Source organism: Tympanuchus pallidicinctus, unplaced genomic scaffold (assembly GCF_026119805.1).
Source record: "Tympanuchus pallidicinctus isolate F22 unplaced genomic scaffold, pur_lepc_1.0 scaffold31, whole genome shotgun sequence".
In the NCBI taxonomy this organism is placed as follows: Eukaryota; Metazoa; Chordata; class Aves; order Galliformes; family Phasianidae; genus Tympanuchus; species Tympanuchus pallidicinctus.
The window spans coordinates 1456416-1478848 of NW_026294749.1; the positions used below are offsets into that span (position 1 = coordinate 1456416).

The window sequence follows — 22433 nt, forward strand, 5'->3', positions numbered from 1 at the left end:
GTTTAGTGAGTGAGCCTTGTACTGTTTTTCCAAATTTGTCCTGGTCTAAGGTTGCCATGTACATCCTAGTACTGGGTTGCATTGTAATAAGGAGACAACAGGCAGGGCATGGACGGGATGAGATCGAACTGAAAGGCACAGGGTATCACAGTCAACATGAGCAACTTCCTCCAACTTAGCTGAGGAATATGCAGTACAAAGTCGCTGCAGTACCCCTGCCATTGTCAAGTGAGACTCTCAGTCAACCTCACATAAGATCCCACTAAGACAAATTCAAAATCAAATGGTTGACCAGGACCTCCTCCATGTCAGCACCATGATGAGCAGAGGTTGGGTACTCTTCTCACATTCCCTCTGAAAAGTCTTTAGAGATGGAGAAAGAACTGGCAGTCATCTAGTCCTACTGCAAGGAAAAAATTATTTACTCAGAAGGCAGTGAGGCAGTGGCACAGCTGCCCAGAGAAGTTGTGGTGCCCCATCCCTGAACGCTTAAGGGCAGGTTGGATGGGGCTCTGGGCAGTCTGATCTAGAGAATAGCATTCCTGTCCATGGCAAAGGGTTGGGGCTGGGTACGTATTAAGGGACCTTCCATCCTAAGCCATACTTTTTTTTTTTTAATTAAATGCTACTCACGATGAGGTCAGTGCTACAAAGCTCTGAATTGGTTACATTATAAATAGGTTATTTTTAAAATATTACGCTATTGGCAGAGTTGCGATATGAAACAAAAGTCAAACTTTAGGTTCCACTCATTTTTCTACATTATGAGGAAGAAAGTGCTCTTTCTGTGTGTTGTCAAGAAAGAATATTGAATATCATTGCCTTAGACAGCGCAAACACTTCCATTTATAATCATTTATCACAATGAAAAGAACTCCTGAGCTTGCAAAATCACTGAACAAAAAATATGAACCACATTAACAAGTAGAAGTAACATTATAACTTGTTTTCTCTTTTAAATTTAGATTGAGATTTGGCAATTTTTAATTCTTGCAGAATAGATTTGTTATCCTTACTAATGCAGAAATACAGCACTTACTGTACCTCTTAGATGACAGCTGTGTTGTGACTTGAACAGCTTCAAAAGCACACGATACCAGAAGAAATGGTATTACAACCTGTTTAAAACACAAACAACATTCTGGTTTATAACCATATTTACAAAACAAACATGGCAGGTTGTGGAAATATTTTCCAGATTTTGAAATTATCACAGAATGTGTATGTTAGAAAAACAAAATATTGGCAAGAAAAGGTGGAAACGCATTCTGCAATAGTATGCTTAACAAACAAACAGAAAATGGGGGTTGGACTCGATGATCTCTGGAGGTCCCTTCCAACCCCTACAATTCTGTGATTCTGTGAAATCCCTCCCATAGTTGGAGCTGAACTGCAGTGAAATAAACCATGAGGCAATATGGAAAACTATAATTAAAACACTCTGATGATCCTCACTTCATTTAGCCCTTTCTTAGCACTGATGATAAATACTTCAGCAAGGCCAAAGGAAAAAACTGTTGAGATGCAAGATCTCACGTGACAGATGCAGAGCTCCAAGCAAAGTAGAATAGGTCATCAAAATAGCCATCAAAAATTTAAAAAAAAAAATAAATAAATTAGAATATAGCTTGTATTCAGCAAGATAAAAGTTCACACTGCCCTCCAAACCCAAGGAAAGCAAATGAAAACAGTTCAGTAATTTAAGAAGAAAATAAAGCAAAAAACATTAAAAACATGAGCGCTGCCTTTTGCTCCTTCCAAAGTTGACTTGCATTCCTTAAGTTAGATGTGTGAAAGCATCTTGATTCTTACAGGCTAAAAGCTGTTCCCTAGAATCCAAAAGATTTTCACTGACCAGTGTTCTGAAGTATAACTGCAACATAAGCCTGCTTTCCCGAGGACAGAAAAAGCAGAAAGGCAGAGCAGGGACTACCACATATTTTAAAGAAATCTATGAATACCCTATTTCCCTTCGTGTTTTTCTCTTTAGCTCTGCCTTGGGCAGATCAGAAAAGAGCTCCCACACCCTGCCTGTTAGCAAGAAGTGCAATCCAGTCTGTAACAAATCATTAAGATATTAAAAACATGTTAAAAACAGTACTCATTGTAAGAATGACAGCCTAATCAGGAAAGCACTCAAAGCTCGTACTTAATGTAATGTAGATAGATGAAACTAATAAAAGAAGTATATATTCCCTCAATGTTTCCATAGATATTGTACTACAGGGAAAACTTACTATTTTAAAAAACAATTTAGAGGTCTTCTTAACATTTGAAACTTCCATCTTAATATAATAAACCAATCTAATGCCATTATATTATACTTTCCATACAGTTTAGTTTCTTTCCTTTGGGAATCAGAATTTAGCTCTAGAAACATTATAAAGGCTGAAAGCTTCACACATGGATGAGAAGGCTAATGAAGCTCAAACAAAGATATATGTTTTTGTAACTACTACGTACCTGCTACATCGTTTATTAAACAGTTCTTTGAGAAAATTTCACCAAGGTAGAATTACTAACCTTCAAGAGAAGCAAGCCTCCCATTATAAAGGGACTGAACACAGTCAGGAAACAATAGACAGACGCAGGATCAAAACTAGAGAGACGAGAAAAAGGCATTACAACATGTCTTCTAAATGGCATTTTGCATTTAAAAACATAGCACTTAGTTCATCCTGGGTACACGCATTTTTAAACAATGCTTCCGGATTTCTTTTCTCTTGCTCAAATATTGAATTAGGAAGGATGTTTACACTTCACTTTTCTTTCTCTACAATTTTCTCTGCTGGTGCCTTTTGGGAAGTGATGCTGCTGATGAGCCATTAAGTTCTTTCAACTCCTTTCTTTGTAATGAAAATTAAGATGGCTTGTAACCAGTGTCAGCTCTTAAGGAACAGGTTACAGAGAGTAGAAACCATATTATTTGTTATCAATATTATTACCAAATATTGCTTTAATTCTGCTGCCCTAATTTTGCTGACTAAATTTATATTTGGTACATCAACTGTAGGATGTATTTTTGTAACCTACTGTTTCTCAAATGAATGAATACTACTTACCTGTTAATGGAAGCTATGTTTCCTGTGCCAAAAAAGGCTGTCACTATGAAGAAAACCTAGATGTATTTAAGGAAAACACACCACAGAAACAGTTGCAGTAAAACAAAGCATTTTCCCCTTCAATCCAATCTACTTCTTAAATCCTGTCACGAAACTCTAAGAAGCAGACCCACTATTACAGTTTCACATTGCATGAAGACAATCAAAGCACTGTCCAGCTCTACCCAAGATTTCAAATATGACTGTGTCAAATTTTACTGATAGAAACTGCATGTATAACATTTTAGTGGCTGTCTTAAAGTCCCCGCCAGAAACTTGGCAGCTTGTTCTCTGAGTTCCTAGCAAGACAGGAACATACCTGGACACAAACAAGCACATGTTTATGCTGACATATTGCATCACCAAACAAAATAGATGACTTTATTGAGGAATCAAATGCAGAAGAGGCAGTTGGCCATGAAACAAGACTAAAGGTTGTTATCCCTCCCACAGCTTTGTCCTCCAAAGGTGCTGAGCCTCTTCATTGCAACATGGGACTCCCACTGTACTCAGGAGGGGTAGGACAACTCTTGCACAATCAGTATAGCTAGAAGTTTTACCAACCTACCTTGTTCATCTAGATATGATGATTGCTGCTATAGCAGCCCATTAAAGATTATTCTACCTTCTGAGTTCATTGGGGCCCATTATGACTCACATCTCTTTGGTCAAAGAATGGTTTTAACTGCTTTTTCTTTATTTATTTTTCTTCTTTTTTTTTTCTTCTTCATTTCATCAGGCAGAGAGTTTGTGACAATGGCTCCTGCTGCTAGAACACCCTCTGGGTCCTTCCGCTCCTGTTACAGCCACTGCATCAGATCATTTAAGTCTCTGCATAAACAGCTTGCTACCAACTATTCAGCAGAATTGTTGTGATTCTGCACACAATATTTCTGAAAGATTAGGTCAGCATAACTACAGAAATTATATCTCCCAAGTGTATCACATCATTTCAAGTTTAGTAACACAGCAGGCTAACAGCATAGCACAAATCTGTCAGTTGAGATTTATAAGAACAACAATTCTGTAATAAAACAGAAAAAATACCAGTGGCACATAGGTCTAATCAAAATGCTAAGCATATGCAATCTGAATCTTCTGGAAGATAAGGTCTCAGTGCCCTATATAATTTTGGGCCCTATATACAAAGCTTGAAAGATTATTTTCAAGATATACAACTCACAGGGTTGCAGATGCAACGTGATTGTTCTAATAGAAAAGGCCTCTAACAACACTATTTCTAATTGTTGTACATATCTAAATTTAAAACAAGCAAACATCCATGCCTTTTGAACTAGAATGTATCACACCTTTTCTCTGCAAAGGAGACTGCAAATTGTCGAGTTTATTTCAAGACCTGAACAGAATACATTTAAGTGTTTTCATGTAAGATGAGATTAAAGTACCATATTTAAGTGTTTGATATTATGAGGTAGTATACTGAAGTTTTAAAAAACAATCTTTTTTGGGGGGAGGAAGGAAGAGGGGTCGGTTAATTTTTCGGATCTGACAGCAATAATTTCACTAAAAGCTTATTTTTTGTATAAAATCCAGCATCAGTAACAAATGAAACAGATGAACTCGCTCCAAGGTCTGATAAGTGGTGCTTCAGATTTCCTGCACAGAGAACACGTGTTCAACACCTAGCATGCTGCCTTAAGAAGGCATGCACCTTCTTTAACAATGAATTGCCTTTTTAATGATGTGACCATCTCACTTCTGCTTCTGCAGATTCCCAAATTCAATCAAATCAACAACACAAACTGCGATTCTGATCCACTCTATCAGATTTGGTTATTCTACAAACTATAAAGCCTGTTTTTGCTGGAAGCAGTATTGAGGCAGCTTCTTCCTACCACCATCTGCGACAACCCACCTGTGATAGAAAGTTGCATATTCTAGTCTGGCTCATTCCAGACTCTCCCACTTGCATACTCATTACCCTTTCTGCCAAATCAAAAAAAAATCATCAGCAGATACAGTAATGCAAAATAACTGCAATGCTAATAAACAAGCAACCCTTCTCCTTAAGAACAAATCTCTTCTAGCAGCAAAATTGAGTGTATCACACATCCTTTCTAGGCCAGAATCTGGCAGTATGTTTTGTTACAGTCTGCAGGAGCTTTTCTTCTCATCTCCCCTGATTGGACATGGTCAATGCCCACCCCTTAACAGTTTCTTCCTAGTACACTGTCATACTCTAAAAATGATAAAACAAGAATAATTTTAATATCACTTTTTCCAATTAATTTATCAAGGCTGAATGAATTCCTTGCAGCCAAAATGTAATAAAACACAAGCAAAGTTGAGAACCAGTGTCCTTAGAATAAAGGTTAACTCAACTTCAACAGTTGTCTTTTCCAACCTTAATGATTCTATGACTTTAAGATGCCAAACTTTACCAAGTTGCCAAGAAGATGGATTTCAAAAAAGCGCAGTTCATTACAGTTTTTTGTTTGTTTGTTTTACTGCTGCGTCAAAAAGCAATGTACAAGACCTCTGTCTTTTGAGCAACATCAGATAAATAATCTTCATTATTTTCTATTTCCAACCACTACCAGACTACAGTTTTTGATTGATTGAAAAAAAAAAAAAAACAAAAAAACATCTTTTCCTTGGAACGCAGCAGCCAACAAAAGGATACAAAGAAGAAAGACCTGCGGATGTCATCTAGGTGGAGCTGTCGAAACTGAGTTATATCGGTAGCATAGGAGAAGTTGAAAAAAGCAAGCTGGAAAGACAGCAGGAGAAATCAATACATAACATAACGGATGTATTTTGACAGACCCACCATAGTTTTATTGAAATAAATGAGAAATAAGCCTAATTCCCTAGCAGTTGTTATTGGAGTGGTGTTACGATGAGGACTGCAACCTTTCCTTTTTTTCCTCTTATTATACTTTAATGAGTCTGCCAGAAAGACTCTACAGATGAGGTGATGAGATGAACACAGTGGAGCTTCCACTGCTATCTACGCTAAAAAAAAAAACCACAGCAACACAAAAACACAAACCTTCTATGCCTTAGATTTATCATATTTTTCCATCATAAATATTCCTCCTCCTACACACAATCACTTTCAGTGCTCACATGAGTATGTGAAAAAAGACCCACAGAAATAAAAGACCGCAATTATCCTTAGTTGACTTACGCTGTGAATGAGAATACTAAAATATTCTCCATCTCCTTTAGTTCTCATCACAATAACACTTGACCTAAAGAGAACCGTTCATGAAGTTTTAGAAGCCAATGAACTCCTTTTCATAGGGGAAAAGAAAAAAAATCCAAATAACAGACTTTCAATGCTGTCAACATTTTAATTAATATTAATCTCACATCAGAAAGCTGAGTTGAATTCTCAAGCACAAGATTTATTTTGGCTAAGTATTAACAGACATCTGAGAGATTATTTTTCTAATCTAAAAGTGGGAAGCAAGAGAGATCATTACTGTTCCTTTCACTTGGAACCCAAAGTCAGATGACATACAGATAGCGACAACATAAACACTAATTATGGTTCACTTACATTCTTTTCATTTGATTTTTGACTAATGAAGTGATCATCATTGTTCTAGTCTTCTATGTAATACACTGCTCTAGTAGAATTTTACTTAAAAAGAAAAACAACTAGAAGATCAGAACACTGTCAGGCAAGCAAGCACCACAGATTCTGACTCTTAGCAATTCAGATGCTACAAAACATCCTCACATAAAATATCTCAAGTATATACAGTAAAAATGAACAGCAATTCCCATTTTCATTTCTGAAACCCAGCCTTAAATTGGTAAATTCCATTCTCTCTCAAGCTTTAAAATCATCTCCCTTGTGGAAGAAAAAAAATCACAGCATTTGTGAGATCCACTCTGGTGACTGCTTTGGCATGAAAGTTGTGTATCACCACTCTAACAAGTGACTCTGGCCATTCCCATGCACTTTCACCCAGATTTTCCCTGACCAGCACCAAGGAGGGCACACTTGGGAGAAGTAGGGAAGAACCAGTTGCATATTTGCCTTGCTTCGAGCACACAGACAGCTCTCCAACAGGCATTTTGGCTCTAAACTAATGGCATAGCCACAGCTTTCTAAAAGCTTGACCTAATCTAAAAGCAGCAGTGTAAGCAGCATAGGCTTTGGAAATAGCTTCAAAAATTTTAGGGTGAAAGAAGTTGTGTTGCCATCTATTACAGAACTCTTTCTCCAGGCAAATCCAAGAATGTATGAGTTCCTATTTAGTCTTCAGTTCGCTGTCTGGCTAATTAAAAATAAAGGGCCTTTCTTGATGAAAGTGGCAAGACAAAGTCAAACACGATTTCTTGCATTTCCCATGGCTCATTTCAGAAATGAAAATACTTCTTTTCAGTCTCTTATGTGGACACTCGCTACTGCCATCAGAACAAAGAAAGTACAGTGACACTGTACTTGATCTGAAGAGTTACTGGACCTTACTCTGAATTAGCGTTACAGAAGAGAGCGTTAGTGTCAAAGAAGAGAGCTTTGTATTTGGCAGAACATACTGCTAAGTCAAAATGATTTTCTGCATTCCTAGAAATAGCTCTGATGTGAAACATCTTCTACAAGGTCACATTCCCATTTCATGAGACAGCTGTTACTGGGCTTCCAAGCTCCAAAGAAGAAAATGCAGTCTTGCTCTATGAAAATAACCCAGAACATTTATTGCACCTAAAGGAAAAAGAAGATGCTTCTGATAATTTAAAACTGATATAACTATCTGGAGCTGTTACCTTTGGTTTGAGTGAAAGACCATAATGCTGCAATGCTTCTTGTTCCATCTGTATCCACACCAACATCAAACCGGAGAGCACCAGTGGAAATAGAGCTTCGTATCTGATGAGCAACATAATAATCACAGTAAGGGCAGTCACTAGCAACCATTTAACATCAAATACCATCATATTTATTTTTCTTTACCCAAATCATACATGGAAATCACAACTGCCACCATTTCTGAGTACCCACAGCTGATTGGTGAAGTTTAAAGCCACACCACAACTAAATTGTACCAGTAGGACAGGCAGAATGTTTCAGTTTTGCTCAGTTGTGTTTTGCATCCATTTCTTCATCTGATTGTTGCCACAGTGTTGGCTGAATTCCCACTGGTATGGTTAATAAAACTGATCCAAATAAAATTGAATTAAAAAAGAAACAGGAAAAAAAAGTCACACCCAGCCCTTGTTTTCTTCAAAATTGAAAGCATTACAGTAAGACTTATTGATAACTGAGAAGGTTCAGACCAACTTAGCATCTAGGAAGTGTGTCTCTTTAGGATCTAATTACACAACCTTATACAGGTGACTTCAGACCAGCTGCCAGGAGAAAGGCAGTCGTGTGATAAAAAGAACATCCCATTTTATTGAACTCAAATGTCTTTTTTGTTTTCTACGTATCAGTCTATTCCAGCAGCAATATCCATTCCAACAACAGTGTTAAGTCATACTCTAATCAAGGCAGCTCAGCTATTGTAGCAGCTAGACCTCTTGTCTCACAGGGGCATTGCTGGCTTCTACAACAAACTATGAATGTATTAATCTGAGAAATTAAAACATCCTGACAACTTGGGGGTATAGACTTTCATCAGAAAACCTTGTTTTTCCCTGCCTTCTATGTTCCAGGTGTACTTCACAGTGCTCCTCATTTGTTTTTTTTTTCCAGATAAAATTCTAAAACAAACAGTGACTGTGACACCAATACTGACAAGACTGCTAACTTGTCTAAAATTAAGAAAAAGATTGCATTTAATCCTGCTATAGTCTCTATAATTCCCTGATAGTGTATCTACAGACTGCTTTCAAACAGGAACAAAAGGTTTTGGACTTTTCTGTTTTAATTATAAAAATGACAAGCAATTAAGAAATGTGAAAATGACAATGCTTGGGTTGTCAGCAGCAAAAGTAGCTGCAAGCCTCAGAGTTGTTTATGCTTGCCTGCAAACTGAACGTCTTCAACTGAGTGAGTGACAACTTGTAAGCAGCTATGCTTTGCAGCTAGCTTCAATACTTCTATCCAGCTACAGCTGGAAAGGTGCTGAAATATTAACACAGCATTGAGGAGACAAATGCAGAACCTGGATTTTGTTGCAATTTTTCTTCTTTTTTAAAAATAATTTTCTGAATTTGTTGGTCTGTGTGAACACTGTAGGAAAGCACCAGAGAGCAGTCAGCACTGAAGTGGTTTGGCGCAAGGCCGTGACATAAAAAGGGAGGTTGCCACTCTCATGAAAAACAACATTCGTGCTTTATCCAGTAGCAGGACAAGTTAAGAAAGTCAAGTGCAAGAGTGTGTGTAATGACAGAAGACTGGAATCACAATTATAATGGTGAACTGGGAGAAAGGGAGATAAAAATTAGAAAGACCTAAGATATTTTATTCCACTTAATTTCCCAGTGCAATTATGTCCAGAGGATAAATGAGAGGGGAGGTAAAAGGGATGGTTCCAACATTCCCCGCTAGTTGTGCTTTTACGAGCTACTGAGTGGACAAAAAGCCAGTTAGCTGACATAGAGTTTTCTTCACTTAAACCTCCAAAGGGTTGTCTTTTGCCCAAGAGAGGAGCAAGCTCTGCTTTTTCTGGGAGCCTAGCACCCTTTTGAAGAAAGTTACTTCCATGACATTCCACACTTCACTTATTTTAGGGCTACTTGTTTCCCATCACATCTCCTTCACTTTTTTCACTTCTTTTCTTTCTGAACAGAAAAGCATGTGCTAAACAACGGGAGATGTAAACTAAAACAGATTTTCTTATTTTAGTGCAAGACTGTTTGAATATGCATCCTTTCAGTCTCTGTTTGGTCTAGCTGAAAGGAATGTCAACAAAACAGAGAGCTTATAATAAATACAAAGAGAACTGCGGAAGTTCCCCTGAAATATTCCTCAGGGAACTGAAAAAGAAATACACAGTGAGATTAGAGCTGGAAGCAAGCATCACATCTTTAACAGGAATGCTCGTGAGATTCAGCAGACAATTTCACATTTAGCCCCTGATTTTCATATGCAAGAACAAAACAAATAGAGTAAGAAATACCCTGTGCTGAGGAGCAGGTAGGTGGCCATCAGTGAAAGCAGTATGCTGAACAGTCGCTGGAAGAGCAATGTGGGACTCAGTAATGGCAATGCAGAGGAAGAAGCTGCAATAAAGGAAGACCTGTCAGTCATTGCATGCAGAATATTTCCTCCTCAGTAACAAGATAACATTCTTCAAATCTTGACAGTTTTATGTACAAAAATTCTATATTGGTCATACATGCCCTACTTATTTCGAAAAGTTACTTTTGCTGAAGAAAGCCCAAATTTTGGCTTTTCTTTTTTCATTAACCCTTCCCCAGGGTCTCATGGGAGGTGAGAGAAACTGAGAAAACTGAAAACAAGCTACTGGAAGAGAGTGAATGAAGAAGAAGAAAAGTAATGGAAAAGTATCCAGGTGCTTGAAGTCAGGAAAGGAAGAAGGAAAAGAATTGCTCTGATTTGGCCATTTTAAACCTGTGGGGTTTTTTTGTTTGCTTGTTTTTAAAAATGAAGATTTTATGTAATATACTTATAAAGGAGTGGACAAACAGCGTTGGTGTGATTCCTCACTGTAAGAAGGTCCACTCGCTATCCGTAACCTCAAAGGTTGCTTCAGCATTAAGTCATAATCACTCATTCTATTAAGGAACAGAAATCAAACTATAATATACAGTAAGTACTGTATATTTTAAATCTGTTTTGTTCTGCTTATTGTCACAGTATCTATGTAACAAATCTATGAAAGAGTAATGAGGCAGTTTCTGCAACCTTCATTTCATTTCATTGCCCAGGGAGGTGGTGGAGTTGCCGTCCCTGGTAGTGTTCAAGAGGCGCCTGGATGAGGAGCTATGAGAGATGGTTTAATGCTTGTGGTACTAATAGGAATGGGAAGGTGGTTGGACTAGATGATCTTGCAGGTCATTTCCAACCTTGTGATTCTGTGTGATTTCCTGTCTTATAATCTTGGCCACTGCTACAATTACAGAATAATGGACTTCATCTCAACAGTGCTTCAGTCTTCTATTCCATTTACAAGAAAGGTCGTAAGAAAGGTTGTAAGGAGGATCCGGGGAACTACAGGCCTGTTAGCCTGACCTCAGTGCCAGGGAAGGTTATGGAACAGATTGTCCTGAGGGAGATCATGAGGCATGTGTGGGATGAGCGGGGGATCAGGCCTAGCCAGCATGGATTCATGAAGGGCAGGTCCTGCTTGACCTGCCTGACCTCCTTCTATGATCTAGTGACCCATCTGGTGGATGAGGGAAAGGCTGTTGATGTGGTCTACCTAGACTTCAGCAAAGCCTTTGACACTGTCTCCCACAGCATTCCCCTGCAGAAGCTGGCAGCCAGAGGCTTGGATGGATACACTCTTGGCTGGGTAAGGAGCTGGTTGGAGGGCCGGGCACAGAGAGTGCTGGTAAATGGAGTTAAATCCAGCTGGCGACCAGTTGTGAGTGGTGTTCCCCAGGGGTCGGTGCTGGAGCCTGTCCTCTTCAATATCTTTATTGATGACCTCGATGAGGGCATCGAGTGCACCCTCAGTAAATTCGCAGATGACACCAAATTGGCTGGAAGTGTGGATCTGCCTGGGGGTAGCGAGGCCCTACAGAGGGATCTGGACAGGCTGGAGAGCTGGGCTGAAGCCAATGGGATGAGTTTCAACAAGGCCAAATGCCGGGTCCTGCACTTCGGCCACAACAACCCCAGGCGACGCTACAGGCTTGGGGCGGTGAGGCTGGAGGACTGCGTAGAGGAAATGGACCTGGGGGTATTGATTGATGCTCGGCTGAACATGAGCCGACAGTGTGCCCAGGTGGCCAAGAAGGCCAATGGCATCCTGGCTTGCATCAGAAACAGTGTTGCAAGCAGGAGGTGATTGTTCCTCTATACTCAGCACTGGTGAGGCTGCACCTCGAGCACTGTGTCCAGTTTTGGGCCCCTCACTACAAGGAAGACATTGAGGCCCTGGAGCGAGTTCAAAGAAGGGCAACAAAGCTGGTGAGGGGTCTGGAACACAGGGCTGATGAGGAGAGGCTGAAGGAGCTGGGAATGTTCAGCCTGGAGAAGAGGAGGCTCAGGGGAGACCTCATTGCTCTCTATAACTTCATGAAGGGAGGTTGTAGTGAGCTGGGGGTCGGCCTCTTCTCTCGTGTCATTAGTGATAGGACCAGGGGGAATGGTTTCAAGCTACGGCAGGGGAGATTCAGGCTGGACATGAGGAAGTATTACTTTTCAGAAAGGGTGGTCAGGCACTGGAATGGACTGCCAAGAGAGGTGGTGGAGTCACAAAGCCTGGGGGTGTTCAAGGAAAGACTGGATGTTGTGTTGAGGGACATGGTTTAGTGGGAGCTATTGGTAATAGGTGAATGGTTGGATTGGATGATCTTTTAGGTCTTTTCCAACCTTGGTGATTCTATGATTCTATGATTCTAGCATCACTTGTAGCTTTCCATGCTTACAGAAGGCCCAGCTTAAGGAGGAACTCCAGGGACACTCACTGCAAGCCAGAGCAGCTGGAAAGAAATTCAGTGTGGCAACTAGACTCTTGTGAATGGCACTCAGTGCATCAGATGTGCATCACTCTCTGTATACAATCACAGATGAAAACAGATGTGTGTGTGGCAGATGATAATTAGCCTTTCCAACTTTCATATGACACATGAAATATTAACCATCAAAAGACTTGCACACTTCTGGCTGACCTATAAAGTCTCAGTACACGTTCCTTGTATAATTACAATGTGAAATTCCCCAAAACTTGGCTAAATGCTATGGTATGCTGATGAATCTTTAAAATATAATGTATATTGATTTAGAAACATCTGGTAACACTAAAAAGAAGGTTCTGAAGAACATGGAAGTGACTGGAATCACTCTGTGCCTCCTGGGTTTAGCTCTGTATGTTTGTGGTTACCATACAGGGACTGCAACAACCACACAGTCTAACAGCTGAAGCCAGCAGGTCCTTTTTTCAGGCTTGCAGGCACACACATGAGTAATTTGCCTGATTCCTCCCAAACCAGTCTTTCTTTAAAATTTTAATTTAGGTCTAAAATTTTTATTTTTTAAAATACGGTAGGTTCCATATTCATCAGAATGGCTATCTGAAGAGGGGACAACAATTTGTTAGAAAGTCTCAGAAATATCTAGCTTATCATTGTCATGAATAAATACTAATAACTGTATTTCTGGTTGTATAAATAGAGAGGGGGAAAATGACAGCTTAATAAGCAACAGTATTGTTCTTCCACAAGTAAGCAAAAAGATGAATAGACATTTGACCATTTATAGTGTAATCAATCTTGGGAAAGCTACAGTAGATCTTGGTGCCTTATTTCTTATTATAGAATCGTAGAATCATAGAATCACAAGGATGGAAACGACCATCAAGATCATCTAGTCCAACCGTCCCCCCATTACCACAGCTACCACAAGCTCTAACCCACATCTCGCAGCTCCTCATCCAGATGCCTCTTGAACACTGCCAGGGACAGCAACTCCACCACCTCCCTGGGCAGCCATTCCAGTGCCTGACCACTCGCTGAGAGAAAAAGTTCTTCCTTATGTCCAACCTAAACCTCCTCTGGTACAACTTGTGGCCATTTCCTCGGGTCCTACTATTTGCCTGGGAGAAGAGACCAAACCCCTTCTCACCACAACCTCCCTTCAGGAAGTTGTAGAGTGCAATGAGGTCTCCCCTGAGCCTCCTCTTCTCCAGACTGAACAATCCCAGCTCCCTCAGCTGCTCCTCATAAGACTTGTGCTCCAGACCCCTCACCAGTTTCGTTGCCCTTCTCTGGACACGCTCCAGGGCCTCAAAGTCTTCCTTGTAGTGAGGGGCCCAAAACTGAACACAATACTCAAGGTGCGGCCTCAGCAGTGCTGAGTACAGGGGGATGATCACCTCCCTGCTCCTGCTGGCCACACTATTTTTAACACAGGCGTTATGTCACATTTTTGGTGGATGCTAATGACAAGGCAGATGCTTGCTGTGGTTATGCAACTGCTTGTTGTGCTTATGACAAGGAATCTCTCTTCACTAGGAGTATTGAGGGCATTCCATTGGATGCCCTAGCTTTTTACCTGCTTAGTTCTGTGTTTAATTATGTAAAGCAACTTCAACAAATGCATAAGGCTCCTACCTTGAATATCATATCCACTTGAAAAGATTACTTCCAGTCTGAAAAATTTTGCTAAAATATTCAATACCAGCATGGCAGCAAAGAGGGTACACAGTTTACTTCATTTTAGCTTTATTTTTGTCATAAAAACAACAACATCAGCAAAGAGAATTTCTGATATACTTTTTCCTTATAACTCTAGAGTTCTCTGATTTCCCAAATCTCGGAGATGAAAAACACATTTCTTTCACTGTCTCAGAAAAGAACGATAACCTTTACCCTCAGTTCCTGCTACAGTAAGCCAAGCAGGACATCACTGATTTCATTGTCTTTAAAACTGCAAGGAATTCATCCACATAGAGACAAGCATTTAGCTTAATAGGCTACAAAGGAAAAGAGGATGGAAGGAAAACAAAACTACATTATGAAGAGTATTCCCCCACACAAACAGTGATCACAATCACTTGTATTGGTCTTGAATTTGTTTACTCAAACAGAAGTAAGACTTCTAGAACTGACAGGATTTGATTAAGTTAAAGCAATGTCACCAGTACAGGAATACACAAAATATAGAGGACATCCAGCAACAAGAGAACACAGGTCACAGTTCTTCCATTAAGCTACATCTAAATTACAGGTCCTGACTTCTAGAAAACTGCTTTCAAATTTGAAAGGGAAATTTTTTGGTCTAAAACAATTCCCACATTTTGGATCAGACAGGGATAAATACTGCCTAACATTTGCTAATGGAGCCATACAGAAATTATTTTACAGCTGAAATACCAAATGAATTACTTTACTTTATATCATAACCCCAGTGATAATTACATTTGCTCTGTTTAATGATCCCACAATTTTAATTTAAGAGCAGTGAAAAATCCAGACTTGTAATTTTTTTCTTTAATAATTAGCTTCTAACAGATATCAAACATATACTAATTTTACTAGTTCATAAGCATTTTCTAAGTCAGCTCTGAAAAGCACATCCAGTAACCCAAGGCTCTTTGCTGTCAGCTGCAGCTTTAGTTTTTTACTGAAATACAGCAACATTCTTTTCCTCGTGTCCCCATGTTTTAACTGGCTTGTTTGTAGGACACCTCAGATCACTCTTATCTGGCCTCAAGTAAACAAAAAGGGCATTTTTATTACTATAACCCTAAAAAGGATATTTGAAACAAAAGAAAAAGCTACTTGTAAACTCAGTTGTTAGTGTTTTATAACAACCTTAGAAAGGAGTAATATTTTAGAAAATTTCCCAATGTGTTCATGAGAAAAAAACTTACCTTAGTAAACACATTATCAAACTTTAAGAAATCAAGAAATATGTGGAACAGTAAGATGTTGATACTCAACCCAATCCCTAACACTAAAAGTATTATAAAATAAGTTTGGGAAGCAAGAAGCTTACCTAGAGTCGTCCAACTGATAATTTGATTGAATACAGGCAATCCTTGCTTGTTTTTAAGACTGTTATGAGTACTGCTCACAACATACGTTGAAAGTGCAATACTGAACATCTTGAAAGAGGAAAAATCAAAGAAACACACAGTTAGTCTGGAATCTCTGCCATTCCATATTAAATATGCAAATATGCTTTCCAGTTGCATAAACGCCTCATCTGAATCAACAGAAGAACAGGAACCCTGAGGAAGACTCTGATGTGCAAGCTGAGTACTTGTACCATTTTCTACCCATAATTTTTTTTTTATTAAAATAAGTGCAACTGTGATAAAAGGAACCAAACAAAAAGCCAAACAGAAGTACGCAGAGGAGTGCATGCCCTTGACTGGCAGCCATGAAGAATCAGCACAACTTCTGGCTTCACTGCAGGACCAGGTACAGGGTGAAGGGAAAGCATAGTTAAGAGCTGCACAGTTCTTGGGAGAAGAGATAGCAGCTGCACAAACTAGAAGTGTAGTTTAAAGGAAGCTGCAGCTTTAGCAAATTGCTCAGATGAAATAGCCTGAGCCACCTCAAGCAGAAACCTCTGCTTTGGAAAAGCAGTAAGATGGAAGGGTTTTTGTTTTGGGCTAATTCAGGAGATGTCATCAAGTCATCAAGTCATCAAGTATGAGCCAAAAAAAAAGGGAGGGGAGAAAATTACCACACTCAGTTATTTTTGTAAGTAGACAATTACTCAAGAAAACTTTTGGGCCAAGTATTCAGTTATTGTCATTTGTTCACAACAAATCAAGCATACACAGCACTTTGCAAATGAGCTTTAAAATGGCACTCTAAGAAGCAACTACCACTTCGCTGCCTTCACTTTTTACCGTATGAATAGCAGCCATCTCCCATCCAGACACACTGACATCTAGCGGTACCCTGTCCAGAGAACCTGCCCAGCAGTCAGGTCCTTTTTGGGCTCAATTTCAGAGGTGCTCAGTATCTGCTCGTTCTGTTTAATTTCATGGCTCAAGAATATATAAGTTGCATTTTTGTCTGACATTAATAAACCAGATCAAAGGAGTACACCTCCACGAGCTCAGGGAATTGGCCCATTTAGACTTCTGGTGCTTATTTGGGATCTCTGCTGTATTGTGGCCATATCTCTCTCCCTCTTGATGCATCTTTTCAACTTCTTTTAGTGTCGTGAGTTCTGGTAATCCCCTACTATTTCCTCGTCGCTGGTGTCTTTGTCACTTTGTCCAAGTCACTTTGCACCTGTAGTCATCACCCATAGTATAACTTATGCCTTTTAAGGTTCACGATGATCACAGCACGTCAGTAAACTCCATTTACTTCTGCTAGTTTTATCCCAGAGCCCCAGTATTCGCTTCAGAGACTTCTGTGTTCACAGTTCAGCTAACATCCAAACTGCTCTCAGTCTTCAAAGACATCTCCAGGGTTGTGGAGCAGCATGGAAGCAACTTGGATGTGTAAGCAGAGATTTCCACCTAAGAACCTGTCTTCTTTCCCCCTTTAAACCTCCTCTGAAGTTCAGAGATTATTCCTGAGCGGTTTAAGGGCGGACCTCTGAGAAATGGTCATCTGCAGGTCTCAGATAGAAACAGGAAATCAAGGGTGACATCAGCACCTCTTTGCCAGCAACTATCCTAAGCACCATACATAACAGCAATACATGGAAAGAACTATGTAAGAATCAGAATCGTCTGTTGGATTTCTTCTGTTCTGTAACTCTAGAGTTCGGATGTGGATTCCTATTGTGGCTTTAAGTAATTTAGAGGAGAAAATTAATCAGCTGCCACCTTGGACCTACATGAAGCTCAAGTCTCCTAGGAATAACAGTTTGGTCCAGAACAAATCAGCCAGTGGTAACAACAGTGTTTTCAGCAGTGCAACAAAAACTAGACTTCAACTATGAAACTGCTGGCAAAGAGATAAACTCCAGCAAAAAAAATTAAGTCACATGGTAAATTCTTCAGCAGTCCAGCTTATGGATTGTAAAAAGACCTCAATTTTCACCATTCCTGAAGTCCTCTCTAAGACAGAAGTGGCACTGACCAAAAAACAACACTCTCCTTGCCACAGCGAAGAAAATTCAGAAACAAAATATTACTCCTGCTTTAATATGAAAAGAAAACCTGAAAATCTCTTGACAATTTTCAGAAAAAGTAAGGAAGTAATTAGTATCTTCTGCCTCCAGGACACAGTGACATATATCAAAACTGCAAATGTAGGTCTAAACATAACTGAAGATTTTGTAACCGAAAGGCAAATGTAATCATAATTAAGTTAGTTAAACCTTTATATTTACTTTGTTATTTATACCCTTTCATTGAAAAAAACTTTTTGATCATGATGTTTGGTTGTCTGGGACAACTTGTTTTGGTAAGGCTAAGGCAATGTAGGAAATCCACAATCTCTAGGTACAAAAGACAGTTAACTACTGAGTTGCCTGTCAGTGGACTCTCAAGTCCACACAGGTATGCAGTTCATATTCATTTCCAAGTCATACGTTCTGTCCCATCCATGGGAAAGCCAACACAAAAACACACAGTTCAGGACTGGATCTGGATCTGAGGGACTTTGCTTCACTGGGGAGAGCTATGAACAAGCTGTTTGGTTTTTTTTTTTTTCTTTTCTTTTTTTTCTTACTCTGTGGGTCCCTGGTTACTTACATCTCTTTTTGACAACAGGAGAGCAGGTTAATGTAATGGAGCAGACTTTGTTCTTTACCAGTTATAGTGTCTTCACTACTGGCTAGTTCTCAGATACAAAAGGAAGCTCACATGGACAAGAAAGGAGAAAGTTGTCTTCTGAAGAGGAAAAGATCCTTCAAAAAGCTTAGATAATGCTGCGCTTTCCTATTTCTAAATTTAGAAGAAAAGCTAGGACCACCAGCTATTCCTTCTCTGTTGTTGAACCTACAAAAAAGGCTAGCAAAGTTGCTAAGGGAATCCCAAGGCACACTGTAATGACTGCATGTACAGAAAGGATGCTTTGTTTTTCCTCCTACTTCAGTCAATGACTGAGAGGAGGGAAGCACACAAAGAAGAAAGTACTGTAGCAAAGTAAGCTATCCTTTCATTCACCAGAGAAATCAAACAACCATCTTATTTTTCAGTGTAAGTGGTAACAACGTATCAGAGGAAAGCATAACTTTCAGTGACAGCCTCCAACAAACAGATACATAGGTGCCATAAAAATTATCTGTCAGCAACCTCTCATCAGATGCAAAGCAGGAACCTGATCATGTGTACAAACATCAGTGCCCCAATCAACATCTGTTTTTGCAAGATAGGTACATATTATCTGATGAGAAGATGCCATGAGTTCAAAATACTCCAAATTGAATATTTTCCCACTTCACTCCTTCTGAAAACTCCAACTCAAAAGAAAAACTAAAGGGAAAGCAAAAGAATAATGTTGTCTAGCTAAAACACCAGTCTTCTGACAAACATTTTCCACTTGCATTCTTGACAGTTCAGAGCAATCACAAACATTTTAACCATAAAACAAGATCTTAACTGATGAACACCCATAATGCCACCGTAATGCTCTTCTCCCTCTTGGAGTCTGAATGCTCTTCCCAATCCTTTCTTCATCCAGAGTGAATGAGTAATCCCCTATTTTTCACTCCTAAGAAAGCTTTTGAAATAAAAATCTAATGGAGAGTAGTAATTAGATGTCACTGTTGTAAAAATATCCCCTGATTAAGGAGAAATTTGAGGAACTTTACGATCCTCTTGTACGCTGGGAGAAAAAGAAAGATGTTTCTCCCTGAACAAGCAGGCAAAACGTTGTCATCTAATTAAGTATCTCAGGGCTTGCAGAATTTCCTGTCTCTGAAGTTGGCTCACGAAGCATCTGGTATTACTCCCTGACTACAGAGCTGTTTCACCTCCCTATTTATGAGTTTCTCCACAGTCACCCTGCTGAGATGCTGTAGCAGTTACACAGTGGGTTGACTTTGGATGGCTGCTAGATGCCAACCTAGCAGCACTCTCACTCCCTCATCCAGATCAGTTGTTTTGAAGCTTTCCAGTGAGAAGAGTCCACGGCTGGGTATATATGTACTGGAAATACATAGGACAAGAGCTGATAACTCTTTTCCAAGGAAAGCTCAAAACATTAAGGGAAACCACCTCCATATTACAAACTTGTGCGCACTCAGGTAAAGGCATTTTAAAACTTCAATATTCTTGCCTCTCCTCTCAAGCAATCTGAATTCCATTTCTAAAAAAAAAACACCAACAATATAATGAATACTGTGCTTAGCTCAATAGGAAATTCCACCATATAAGTAATAATCAATAAAGCTTTTAAGAAACATTACTAATCCCAAAATAAAACCATTATCTTGTAAGTTTTTTTTTTTTTTTAAATGAAAATAGCAGACATTCTCAAAGCATTATTAAAATCTTAAAAGCTCTCTAGAACTTAATTAGCAACTGCTATGAGAAGATCTACCTATTTCATGAAGTTGCCAAGAAAAATGCCATCTTCCATCTGAAAGAAGATTTAACAAATGGAACACCCACTCAGAAAATGGAAAGAAATCCTCGAACCAACAAGCTTGTCCTTAGTGTACACAGACAATCCATGCAAAAGTCAGTGTGAATTACATACACAGACTGGAGGCAGGATAAACTCTGAAATTCTTGGAGAAGAATATCAAAATGTGTATGCACATGTATGTACCAAAGCAAATAAATATGCACAGTATGAACTTTGAGAACACAGCATTACGATATATAAAATGAATATCATGAGCATATGGTCCTCTTGAAGAGGACAGTAAAGGGGAAAACTCAACAACAATCAATTTATTCTTGAATAACGTGGCTTTGGTAGGAAAAGGTTCTTAAAGTATGCAAAAATTTCCAGGTTAAAACACTAACATTCAGAATTACTGCAAAGTAGCAAGTTACCTGATAAAAAAACACTTTCAGATCTTCTTTACTTTGGTATTTATTTTTACTTCTAGAAAAAGATGCCAAGGAGAAGCAAGAGATCAGAAGTGTCATCAAACCAGCAGCTACTCTATAAAAACAAAAGAACAAGAAGAACATTGGAAATGTGACCTAAAAGTACCAAATCAGGTTTTTTCATAGATGTGTTCTTCATTAAGAGGAAATAATTTGTTGCAATTATCAAGACAAAATACATTAAAGAAACTTTAACATTCAGTTCCTGAAAAACAAAGTCCAGAGTCACCTATGTGTTTTTCAGAAGCTTTGTGGCAAAAATGACCAAAAATCACATACATGCTTTGTTAGCCATCAATTTTAGCTATTTTCAATTACCTCCATTTGTCACTTGGCTTCAGCACAGAAAGACTGCTGTCCAAAATGTCCATTTGTGACTGCTCTACTCCTGGTGTTGTCTCAGACATAAAAATGTACAATTATTTCATATATAAAATCAGTCTGCTCAAGCTGTATTGCAAAGATAGATTTCATTTAATGATCTACCCAATATAGGAACACAATTGCAGGCTTCTCAGTCACAGAATGGAGATTGGAAGGCACCTCTAGAGAACAGTCCAGTTCAACTCAAAAGTATGGTCAGCAGGTTGCTCAGAGCAATGGCCCAAGTGGGTGTTGAATATTTCCAACAATTCAAACTCCACAACCTGTCTGGGCAATCTGTTCCAGTGTTTGACGACTCTCACTGTAAAAAAGTTCCTTATGTTTAAATGGATTTTTTTTTTTTTTTTTGGTACCTAAATGTGTGCCCATTTCTTCCTTTTAAATGGATACCATTCAATCTGATGCCAAGAATCTGAATCAGTCTTTACTTAATATTGGTCTCAGAACTTGGGGTACACCACTACTGACTGACCTGGACTCATGTCACTGACTGTAACCCTCTGAACTTCATAGTTCAGCCATTTTACAATCCATCTCACTGCCCATTGACCTAGTCTGTATATTTTTAGTATTTGTTTGAGAATCATAGCCACATTTTCCCAAATTTCCCTTTCATCCTTTTTTGGTGTCTTGCTTGCACTTTACACCCCTCACTACGGCTTTGGCTTTCCAAACTCATTCTGTATATTCAGACTGCGGCTCTATACTCCTCCTTGGTCATATGATTCTGCTTTCATCTCCCATACACTTCCTTTTTACTACCGAGTTCAGTTAGGAGCTTCCTGTTCACACCATACACATTTTATTAATGCACTGAAGAGGCCCTGGGCTGACCTATAGTGACCCTGTTCAAGAACAGCTTTAATAAATGCACGTATTTCTCACTGGCACTTTAATTTCATCCTGTTGTAGCTTTTCTTCCACCATCTCCTTATCTTCAATATCCCGAAGCAACACATATACATATATTTTTCATTGTTACTTCAAATCTTTTCAACTTCAAAATTCTCTTGACAAGACTCAGACAAGCACAAGCTGCTTCAGAGGTAGAATGTTTCATTAAAAGAATAAATAGGAAGATGTACAGTCAGGGTAAGGTGAATGTAAAGAAATGTCACGGAGGAAGACTTGAAGGTAATTTATAATTTTATTCCATTTTGATTTCTTTTTAATTTCTAGGCTGTTACAAAGAATAATAAAAAAAACCACTTCAGTTTGAACCAGCAAAAATTGGTATATAAAGCCAAGAACCAGTGTTATGGCTGTTGCAAATCTGTCTTGAATATTCCTGACATTCCCAAGCAACACAAATAGCAAGGGTTTCCAGTGGGTAGATTTAAACTATAGTGAAAAATATTGAGGCAGAATGTAAATAATTTGGAAAATATCTGGGCTCAAAATTTTACTGCAATCA

General features: G+C 39.0%; 1 protein-coding gene across 5 annotated transcripts in view; it reads right to left on the minus strand.

Moving 5' to 3' along the window:
* PIGN (phosphatidylinositol glycan anchor biosynthesis class N) overlaps positions 1 to 22433 on the minus strand; it is a 112018-nt gene that overhangs the window by 21501 nt on the left and 68084 nt on the right. For 4 of the 5 annotated variants that reach the window (XM_052697939.1, XM_052697941.1, XM_052697940.1 and 1 more), the window contains exons 19-26: positions 20579 to 20690; positions 15652 to 15760; positions 10142 to 10244; positions 7845 to 7947; positions 5746 to 5832; positions 3063 to 3118; positions 2524 to 2599; positions 1045 to 1118 (exon numbers count right to left, since the gene is read on the minus strand). In XM_052697939.1, the coding sequence (XP_052553899.1) occupies positions 1045 to 1118; positions 2524 to 2599; positions 3063 to 3118; positions 5746 to 5832; positions 7845 to 7947; positions 10142 to 10244; positions 15652 to 15760; positions 20579 to 20690 (720 nt within the window). Of the gene's footprint in view, positions 1 to 1044; positions 1119 to 2523; positions 2600 to 3062; positions 3119 to 5024; positions 5049 to 5745; positions 5833 to 7844; positions 7948 to 10141; positions 10245 to 15651; positions 15761 to 20578; positions 20691 to 22433 lie in introns of those variants that run through there. The other variant, XM_052697943.1, reaches the window with a different exon arrangement.